Source organism: Cataglyphis hispanica, chromosome 15 (assembly GCF_021464435.1).
Source record: "Cataglyphis hispanica isolate Lineage 1 chromosome 15, ULB_Chis1_1.0, whole genome shotgun sequence".
NCBI lineage: Eukaryota > Metazoa > Arthropoda > Insecta > Hymenoptera > Formicidae > Cataglyphis > Cataglyphis hispanica.
In genome coordinates, this window is record NC_065968.1 from 2,878,263 (window position 1) to 2,889,850 (window position 11,588).

Here is an 11,588-nt window from a genome sequence, read left to right on the forward strand (position 1 = left end):
TTGACAGCATCTGGAGGATCGATAAACTAACTAATAAGAAAAAATAATCTTTTAGAGATTTGTTCGTTTTTGTTTCGTTTTGAAGAAAATTGCCAAAAAAAGAAAAAAATTTAGGAGAAAAATTAAAATAACACTAAAATTATTAGATTTATCAGAAAGTAACCATAAGATAAAAATTATGGAGGTTGAAATTAAGAAAAGAAAGTAAATTTAAATTCTCTTGAAATAAAATTAAAAGATTTTAAATAATTACGCGATAATGCGAGATTATGGTATCCTGTTTACTTTAATTTATATTTACATTCTTGTTTATTATTAAGGAACTGACAATATGAATAAATAAGTAAAGTGAAAAAAGCTCTCATTTTTTACTTATTTATTTAAGCATAATAAATATTTAAATAAACTGGATACTCTCTTGACAGTATGTTGCATGTGTAACTTGAAAACAAAGAAATGTGTTTGAATCTTGAAAAAAGATTATTTTATTTACGATTCTTGATTAGGAGCATTATATAGTACTATGTTGTACGTAAAAATGCGCGTTCTTATTCGTGCATGTTTCGCTCGCGTGCAGCATGTGCGTGCGATAAGCACATGTGACGTCAGATACTTTAATAATTAAAAATTAAGTAATCCTATTATTTCTCTGTATGCCCGCTCAGGACGTAAGGACGAAGGTGAGAGAGCGACTTATTGAATTTTAATTCGAAATTTAATTTATATAAAATTAAAAAAATTTTTTTAATATAAAGTTTAATATTTTAAAAAGCTAACGAAATATATATTATTGAATAGAGACGGAAAATCGATTTTATTTCTATTTACCAAAGACGAGAAATCGATTTTAAATTTATATTCTATTGAGGAAAATGTAAAACGATTTTCCGAAAATATAAAAGATATTTTTCGAGCGTCTTCATATTTTTGCAATTTGCAGAAAAAGCATCTTGTTGGATTCAAGTGTCCCACAGCAACAAATTGTCGTCACGTGTGGAGATGCGCCATTGAACAGATGCTATTTTTTACGTAAGTGCACGTATTAGTTTCTTATCTAAGTTGATTTTCCCGACTCTTTTGCGTGAAATTTTTTTAACGACAGATTTTTTTAACACCGAGGATAAGATCCTTTCCTTCGCGTTAAAGTTTAATCATTTGCAGGTGTTTAATTTTTAATGTTAAGTTTGCGAAATATTTTTGCGGGCGAATAAGCGCGCCTTTCGCTGTACGTGCAACTATTCCAAAATTTTCCGAGATAAGTAATTGGATCGTAAAAGTGGCTCTCGGATGTGTAAAAGATGCATTTCGTTTCGTGAAAAATATCGCTGGCAGTTACGTGCACGGTTTATCGCCGCGGCCAAATTTTATGTTTCCTTCGAACCGCGAGCTCCGATGGATGGCGGAAATGCTTATTAAGCGGAATTGCTGCGAGTATATACGATTAGAAATTAAAGAGGTAAAGTAAAAAGACAGAAGCCTTGGATGAAAAACTGTTTTTCACTTCCTTAAAAATGGATTTTTCACCCCATTAATTACTCAGAATGTCCATTTTCAAAAATTTATGGCAAAAATCTAATTTTGTTGCTTATTTATTAACTTTTGATGCACGGCTTGGAAAAATTAAATTTATTAAAATTAGGTATCAGATTCCTGTATTATTTTCACTTTTGATCCACAAAATAATAAAAATAACATCACTTTAGCTATGCTTGAGAGAGTTTTCTTCTAACTTTTATGAAACTTTAAAAATAAAGAACGTCAAAAAAATATTGTTGAATTATAATCAAAATTAATCTATTTAAAAATATTCCTATTCAATTGATTAAACAAACGCGAAGTAATTAGCTCATCCATTGGTTACTGACCCAGAAAATAAAATTAATTAATTTAAATCCTATACGATCTTTTGTTCGGAGAAAACTGGCATTATTTTTCAAAATTATCTAAAAAACAATTTTTTACCTAAAAATATTTTTTCCATAGTTTCTTATCCCATTTAAAAAAAAAACTCGGTTTTTACAATCTTTATTTACAAGAAATAATAATTTTTTGCTTATATATTAAAGAAAGAAAAGTTTAGTAGATCGTCGCACATGGATCCTTTATAAAGTTATTAAAATAAATTATCAAAATTTTTTATATCTCACGATTTTTTTTAATGCACAGATTAAGAAAAGTAGCTTGCAATCTTGATATGCTCTATTTTATCGAAACGAAATTCGATTAATTTCATACACACACATCTACATACGAATATATATATATATATATATTTATGCTAAAATCTTTTCTATATCTATTAAATATCAAAGTTTCTCATTCCAATTTTAAAAAACTCGGTTTTTAAAATTACCAAGCACGGCGTACATTATTTTATATTTTTCTATCAATCTAGAGTATTAGAGAATTATTTAACGCAACAAATGGATTTATCCTCAGCTTGCCGAGGGCGTCGGACGCGCCGGTGGTGAGCGGCGGTTCCATCTTCTCCTGGGGTTACAAGTTCAAGTATACCGGAAGAACGGAGAGGGAGGTCCTGGAAGAGGTTGGACCGCTCCGGAAGGAGGAACCGCCGATTCAACGCTGCCAGACGACGTGTCTGAGAAGGAAGGCCAGCAGCGTACCGGCTACTCCCAGCACGCCGAGCCAGGACCTCGTCGAAATACGTGAGCAGCTTTCTCTGTTTACATCGTCCTGTAATTTTACTATTTTCTATTTTGGGATCGCTAAACGAAAGATAAACACGCTTTCCAACGAAGATCAGTAGGAAGTTCACCAGGAGGTTTACCATTGAGAAGGGGAGGAAGGTGGAGGGGGAGGGTTGGGAGGGGGGTGGAATAAATGTCACGGTAAAATCAGCAGCGGCGACAGCAGCATCAACGCGATAAAAATGAAAAAGGACAATAATAAATCGTTGAACGATCGAGTTGCTGATGTCGATGAACGCGATATTTTCAGGTACGAATATCGCACGATAGCTATTTCTTCTCCTTTCACGCGTTTTCAGGATACTCCAGCCTACCGCGTAGCTGTCACAGCGCGGGCCTGGACGGCAGCGGGATGTTGGAGGGCGGCGCGGGGGTCCTCAGTTCGCCCTACTGTCCAGACAATACCTTGCCCCTTCTGGAGACCGTATCCGAGGACCAAGAGATTCACGCCAGGAGAAACAACGGTTAGTTTGTGACGGCCGTGTCTCTCCCTCTTTCCGCCTCTTTCCCTCGTTCTCTCTGTCTGCTGTTCGAAATGTTGGATCTCCTAATCTCGTTCAGCTCCCCCGGCCCATCGCCGCCGACGCATGTGTACACGAGAGTTAACGCAAAGCGAATACATTGATCTATGTTATTATTTGAAGCCTCGCCTCAAACCCTTGCGAAAGAGAAATGTATCTTTAGTTAGATATAATATCGCGGATAAAATGTGAATCGTCGAGGAGATAGCTTAGAAGATTAGAAATTAGTGCATGAGATAAAGTGTAATAACGGCATTCGTCAGCGTATGCTCTTCTTCGAGATTAAGTAATTTTTATACCAAAGGAAGTGATTAGAAAATTGCGAAGCTGACATATATTGGTTCTTTCATAAAAAGCGGAGGTCATACTCCAGGCCAAGTGAATTGAATTATCGTCGTCCATTTACATTGTTCATTAAATTTCGGACAAGTCAAGTTTTGCGCAGCCCCCCCCTTTTTTTACGATCGCCGCCGCTTCTTTGGCTTTTTTTAGACCCTCGGTTGATTTGTTTTCCTCTTTTCTTTCTGTTCTTTTAGCCGTAGACGAAAATGATACGCATGCGAGTGCCACCCACACGTCTACTACTACCATCACTACCACCACTACTACCACAACCACCACCTCCAACACCACCATCACAAACCGTGCGAAAGCCAAACTGAAATTTCCCAAGAGCACGCTGAACCGACCGCAACCGTTGTACAGTCAGAAAATAGTGATAGGCTCGGAGGAGCTGGCGGGTCGCGACATCGAGCACGTCGTGCGACAGCGCATTAACGCCCTAGTTAACGAGCGGAGCCCGAAGGTGGTGCGATCGACCGCGCTGATAATCAAGAGCTCCAAGTCGCCGGCGAGCGCCAACGGACGCATCCCGATCAAAAAGAGTCCCGCACGCGACGGTAAAAAAACGCGCGTAGAGGTAAGCGAGCTCGACGGATCGACGACGACGACGACGAAGACCGCCAACGGTTGCGCGAATCTGGCCATCAGGTCAGTTCTGTCGAACGGATTCGATCGACAGAAGGCAGGAGGTAAGAGCGCCCCGAGAGATCCCAGGACGATGAAAGAGAACGTTTTTTATTTCCTCTTTATTTCCTCTTTTTATTTATTCTCTCTGTCTCAGTTTGCTCAATATCTATCTCCTTTCTTTATACCTTGCGTGTACGTCGTTGTTGGATCCTGCTTTTTGTCTTCCTTTATGTTACGCTTCCGACACTGCGATCTGCATGGGCTTGCGCCTGTTATGTTTAATAAAAGTCGACAATAATATAATAGCCCCTATAATAGATCCGCGAGATATTTTGCGAATCGTTGTTTGTCGATTGGCTATCAAACAACCGGCCACTTTCGATTAAATTGTACAAAATTCTAGCAAAAATCTCTATTAATCCTATACAGTCAAATCGTTTATCGACAAGAACGATGATCGTATCAAATATCTAATATAAATCTCACTACGGGATGATTATGAGAGTGCACGCATATATGTGTGTTTATGTCAAACAGTCAGCTGTTCGATTTCCTCTGTTTGTGGAAATTGACAATTTATATTCTTACGTCGCGATTTAATTTTTATCTAAGAGTGCTATCGCTCGTGATATAAAATGTTTTTGTATCATTTTTTTTTTTTTCAATGAAATCGCAATAAAATAAATGAAAAATTATTGCACATATGTACACGTACACAGAATTAATTATGTATCGCGAAAAATCTCGCGTCAGCCTGATGAACGCGGTTTTAATATATCTCGGAGCAAAACCGCACCTGTAACGTCCCTTACGCAACAACGTTCACTCACGCAACCATTCAATAGCATCGATCGCATCCTTTCTGTTACAGTCGGTCAGCATGAGGGCGAGGCGAACGATTATTACTTCAGGGACTCCTTCGACCACTCGTCGTCGGAGAGCCAGCTGCTGGACGCGTCCGGCAAGCCATACAGCCGCTCGGTCACGCCCGTACCGAAGATGCAGAAGCTACAGAACTCCAAGCTCTGTCTCCAACAACAGCAGTACCATCAGCAGCAACATCACCAGGACGTTCGGCGCGCGGCGGGCGCTAAACTCAGACACAAGAGCCTGCACGTGATCAGGCTCTTTATACCGGCATTCATGCTCACGATCACAGTGCTGTTTATCGTGACGGTTTTGGTGTTTGAGACGGACACTACGCTGTTCAATAGCCTGCGTAAAACGCCAGAAATGGTGGCCTTAAGGAGCCAATATTACGTTCCGATTAAGGAGTTCCTGCGGACCAAGCTCGGCCTATTCTGATGCGACAAGATGACCGGGCCGAGGTCGTCCTACGTCGTCGCATAGCTCTCTCTCTCTCCCTCTTTCTCTCTCTCTCTCTCTCTCTCTCTCTCTCTCTCTCTCTCTATCTATCTATCTATCTCTCCCTTCAGTGCCAAGTCGCGAACGTGACTCGTGACTGAGAGATTTACGGCTTAGTCGCGGAAAAAAAAAATGTGCGCCTTTTCTCTCTTCCCTCTCCACCCTCTCCCCCTCTCCATTGCGCGTCGTCGCGTCGCAGCTTGGTCGCACGAACGAGTGAGTGCTTCGACCCGAAAAGATTGAGTGTTACCGTAAGGCTAAGAAGGTAGACCGGAACGAGAAGGAAAAATAAAAAGCATCGTGTCGAAGAGATTAAACGGAACGCAACTTTGACGCCCGATAAACATATTCCATTCGATTCGAGACGAGACGAAAAATCAGAATTTTGTAAAAAAGAAAACAAAAGCTAATTGTACAAAAAAAAAACCTGTATGTAATCGTAAACAGAATGTATAGAATTATGTTTATCTATATGATTTAATTTTTTTATGCTTTTCGATCATATTATTTCCGAGTTTATTTTCATTTCACCAAATTCCCTTGACTTCTCATAGATTCGACTGTAATATAAATCACTGCTAACTCACTTGCTATTTCGATAGGATTCAGTAGGATCTACATAAATGCAGATATTAATGAATTCAGTCAGTATTATGAAATAATAATAATTGCAAAAATATGTCGCTCTGTAATAGAGAGATGTTATTATTTGATTAACAAAAATATGAGAAAAATAAGTATCAATATGTAGATTACATTTAAATATTGAATTTTAACTTTTGAATAATTGCTAGAAATTTATTAAAAAAGTTTTTCTTTATGGAGATAAAAGTTTAAATATTAAACGAATTATTTATTTTAAAAATGGCATAGAATCAAACTGTTTCTCGTTATAATAAAATTGTAATTGCATATTGTATTCGTTACATTGCAATATTTTAATCGTGTCGTCACTTTAAAGGAATGCATTACGAATTTTAACTGTAATAAAAGTTTGATTTAATTGGATACATGCGAGCGACACCTTCCAGAATCTCAGACGGATATTAGTGCGATACTGGTTATCGAATGGCCTATCGTGTTATTGTGAAAAAGGACAAGAGTGCTCTCTTTCTCTAGACGCGAGGTTTCCTCCATGCATCGTGAATGTAAGACGCGAAAAGATCACGCCGGTATAATAGACAAAAGAAAAGTATTTGGATGTATTTTGAAGAGAGAGACGCAAAGTAGAGAGCACACAACACATACATACAAAGCGGATATGTAATATATTATATATAGGTCGCTCTCTCCAATGTGAGAGATGACATTATGTATTTATAGGGACTTTAGATTATTTTAAACGGTCAACGAAAAGCAATCGTTTCGTAGATAATCGTAGGCTATATACGTGCAGCTCTAATACGAAAGCGAAAAGAGTAAAAAGGTGGCAAAAATATTGCATCGGTGGCAACGTTGAAAAAAATTTCCCACTGATTTTATCCGCTGTCGATTTTTTCGTTTCTTATTCGGATGTGCGCTTGATGTGCGTAATCTAATATTGTCTCGTCATCTTATTCTATATCGCGAGAGTATATGCTTATACTCTCTTTATCGCGCAGCATTTAAATTCTTGATAAGATCTAAGGACATGTCTTGTATGAAAGAGAGATCTGTCAGGACCTGCCTCCGTATATTGCGTTTAACACACGAACAAAGATGATTGTAAAGAATTCTAGAGTAGAAGATTTTTTAATTTTCGCGATTGCATTTTACATGATAGCGTGAATACGAATAAATTGATAGAGATAGAGCGGAATTAAAATAAATTGCTATTTTCAATTTTATACTCTTATTTATAGAATCTTCTTGGTCTTTTTTTTTTATGGAATTGTGATATGTGATTTTCCGAAGCCCTGTAGAATTATACAGCGAAATACAATTTGCATGTATGTATCTCTTGTAAGAGCAGGTCCTGATTCGTCTTATACCGTAAACTGAATGTCCGCTCGAGCGTTTTACCCTAAAAAGTATAATAAAAATCTTTGAGGAAGGCAATTCGTAACTTTCTAATCTCTTAATTACAGTATTGTATAGTCATTCCGGAGGATAAAAAGAACTTTTAATTCTCGAGCGGACACGCAGCCTCATCTCATCAGACCTTTTTTTTTTCCTAAAAGTGCCTACGCTGTCTTACACTCTTTCGTGTCATCGGATTCGCTTGTAATCCGCTCTAAGCTGAACGAAAGTGGGGTGGACTCGAGGGAAGAGAAAAAAGAATGAAGCAAAAACTAAATAAATGAATCCATCTTACGCCGCGATCTCCTGTTCGTGAGAAATAAATAAATCCACAATTTTTTAAAATAAGTCCTGAAACGACTCTTCTCGTCGACTCGAGGGTGTTATAAATGAAAAAAGAGCCGATCGAGCACAAACGATTCTAAGAAATTAGAATGGTAACTGTGCGAGGGACATAATGTCACTGCTAGTAGCGAGGTGTAAAAGTTTATGAGACTCTGCGGATTTTTCTCAGCCTTCCTAAAACATTGATACATGTTAAGGAATCTCGTACTGTTTCCACGTTCGTTGTTTAAATTAAACAAAAAATCTTTATTTAGCATTGTCAAATACTGACGAAACTTCATAAACTTCTACGCCTTAAATTGACCGCGATGAGATTAATTTTAATTAGAATTTATATTTTATTAATTTATATTTTAATTTATATTTTTATTTGGATAATTGAAATGCAAGGATTAAGATCCCCCTCTATATATCCTGTATAGGATTGTATTTTATTTGATCAAATAACTTCTCGTTATCGAACAGGAGGATACCGGGTGATAAAAGTTAACTGTATAAATAAACGGAGGTCAATTGCAATATAATGTAATTCTAGTTATTAATTAAGAATACCAGCTCGATGGACTAATCGATATAAAAAAGACTAACGATAAGACCGAAAAGATTACACGCGCAGAATTCAGATTGTGAAACGCGGAAATTTCATATGCTACTTGTTAATTTAATCTGGTTTATACATACAATCGACAAGCGCGCGTCAGAAGAATAAAATATCGTTTAATCGACATGAAATTTAAAAAAAAGGAAAATTCTTAATTTTCAAGTCGTGAAAGTTATACTTTTTAGCAGCGACTCTCGGTAATAAAAAAATTTTTAAGAGTACAGCTGAATTTCAAACTATATGATACTCTTGGGAACAAATCTCAATCTTAAAACTCTTTGAGGAACAGAATCTCTGATTGTAATTATCGCGCAAAGTCGCTGTTATCGTGAGAGTATGTTCAGAGAATAAAATTTGCAAATAGACACTCGGTCTAAATTTATGGTAAGAGCAAAATGGATGGAATAACATTGAGTTTAAGATCGTCGTGGCGTAGCTTCGCGATACACTTTTCAAAACTTTTCCGATAAAATTGAATTATCATAGAGACGATACGCGTTATTCTCACAACTGGACATAAGATCGAAAAAAAAATCTTCTCGGCAATATATTAAAAGCGTGTGATGTGTGTTGATGGATCATGTGGCGTTTGCGCAACAATTGGACGATACATGCGGGACGTGTTCCAAAAAGATATATATATATATATCGGAAAAAAAATGTGTTTCTTGAATAATTTAGATGACAATTTATGTAATGTATGATTATTGGTGACGAATTTGATACCAAATGTATATATAAGTAATAACAGCGACTTAAAACTTGTAATTTAATTAATTTCGAAAAACGCTCAGCGAAGATTTCAATTAAATCGAAGTAGCTGATAGATCGTAGAGATTGCCCTTGAGTTGAATCTTTCGTATAAGAAAGGAGAAAAATTCCAAATTCTTTTAAAAGATATATGTAATCCTATATTATAGGTACGATATTTTAAGGACATTGTACGACATATAGTTGCGCAGATGTGAGATTTAAAGTAAAATATCTCCCCCCCCTTTATGATATTCGTATTATTGATAAGATTTTTCTATTATCTCTCTCTCTCTGTCTCTCTCTCTCTCTCTCTCTCTCTCTCTTTCTCTGTCTTTCTCTCTCTCTCTCTCAGTTGACATTATATTGTAAGCCGCCATTCATTGTTATTGTAAATCAATTGCAGCGTATTGCGATGTGTTGTAACAAAATTGCAAGCAACTGTATAATTCTTTATTTAAGATTGTGTATATTATTAGCGAGAAATGCGCATCGCGTTTTTGATCTTAACGAAAGTCTTTAGTAGAGATGTAAATGGAAAAGAACAAAATATTTTTTTTTTCTAAAAAATCAGGCCTCGTTTTTTTTTAAATTTTTTTTAATATATTTAATATCTTTATATTTTGATTAAAGCAAATTGATTTTTTTATTATTTTTAACTTTTTAGATGATAGATTTGAATTAATTATTATTATTTTAAATGTAATCGCATTTTAATTGGCTATATAGTTATATAGTTACTACTTTTAATTATTAAAAATTTTTGTTATGCAATTGAAAATTATTCGTGTCGAGTTTGATATAATTTAAAAGTCCCATTAATCCATTAAAATTATTTAAAAAAAAATAAATTAGAATTATAAGAATTATAGTTTTCTTTATTATGTTAACAAAAAAAAAAATATAAAAAAATAATACTATATTTAAAAAAATAATGAAAAAAGAAACGATTCTTTTTTTTTAATAAAAAAATATATTTTTTCAATTATTAGACTTATTATTTTTATTAGAAGAAAACAATTTTTTTACATCTCTAGCCTAGCTTTTCGCATGAATGTCAGAAAAATTGCAAATTTTTTTCTTTTGTCAGATCGATAAAATTCTCGATATTTTTTTTGGTGTACATAATCACTGATTGATTGTACTCGATCCTAAATACGGCTTACACGTCAATTGTTGTTACTTAATTTTGCGCTGTCAATGATGCGCAGACTTTCAATGTAAGTACATATAGCCTACCGCCGTTACTTTTAATAGTTTCAATTTTTAAGATCCTCGGAATTAGTTCGTTAGATATTTATTTGATAACTATGTAATTAACGTAAGTAAATTTATATATTCGCTGTAGCTGCTACACGTATAAGTGAATTTTAATGGACCTTTATACGCGCGTGCGCGGATAAGGATATAATTAAAACAGAGGGCTAAATATATACTACTGTTGTGTACAAATCGTGAGACGGTGATTGTAAATGCGATGTTAATTAAAAAAAAAAAAAGAAAAAGAAAAAAAATGGCCGACGCGACGACGACGAGAATGGAGCTCTGCGCTAATCAAAAATGACATAACGATGATAATCTTTCTACAATCTCTATTCGTATGTACACTTTTTGTACGCTTGCAAATTGTAGCGAACAATCGAAGTCGTATGTGGGGATGCGTCTTTTTTTTTTTTCTTCTTCTGGTCTGTTAATCCTTGAAATTTTGTATCGCATGCATGAATAAACGAGACATTTCATTGCAAAGGAGCGAAACGAGACATGTAATAAAGTACCATTTAGAGCTTTATAAAACTCTCTCTTTCTTTCTCTCTTTCACTTTAATCTATATTATTTGTAAAAATTCGACTGGCATTTATTCTTGCATATATTAAAACTTTTGAGATTACTTTCTCGAGTATAGATAAAACGCAAATCATAGATAACAGGTATGTGTTGCATAAAAAAATTTATCTGCTGTGTAGCCTATCGCTAATGGTTACTTAAATATTTACTAAAATATGAGTAAGTAATAGTATCGACAAAGATACTAGAGTTGATAGCGAAATAATCTAATCGGTGATGATAAAAAAAGTCGCAATAACGTCTCACTTATTGTTAGTCACTCGTGTAATTTAAAAGCGAAGATATCATTTCGTCGATATATATAGTGTCACAAGTGAATATACATATATTAATGCGCGGATATAATAATCATGATTCACCACGTATATCATCACAAATTCTTCTCTAGAGTCAATCTGTCCACTCCCATTTTTCTTTCATCATTTGTACCAAATGTATGCCTAGATAATATCGAGCTTTCCTTGACGAAAATTGAGCAAAAAATTA

General features: G+C 35.4%; 1 protein-coding gene across 2 annotated transcripts in view; it reads left to right on the plus strand.

Moving 5' to 3' along the window:
- LOC126855119 (FERM domain-containing protein 5) overlaps positions 1–6,052 on the plus strand; it is a 33,934-nt gene extending 27,882 nt beyond the window's left edge. Inside the window, exons 7-11 of one of the 2 annotated variants that reach the window (XM_050602508.1) lie at positions 941–1,029; positions 2,440–2,666; positions 3,008–3,172; positions 3,766–4,260; positions 5,070–6,052. In XM_050602508.1, coding sequence (XP_050458465.1) covers positions 941–1,029; positions 2,440–2,666; positions 3,008–3,172; positions 3,766–4,260; positions 5,070–5,503 — 1,410 coding nt within the window. In that variant the 3' untranslated portion in view covers positions 5,504–6,052. The remainder of the gene's footprint in view (positions 1–940; positions 1,030–2,439; positions 2,667–3,007; positions 3,173–3,765; positions 4,261–5,069) is intronic. The other variant, XM_050602509.1, reaches the window with a different exon arrangement.
- The last annotated feature ends 5,536 nt before the right edge of the window (positions 6,053–11,588 follow it).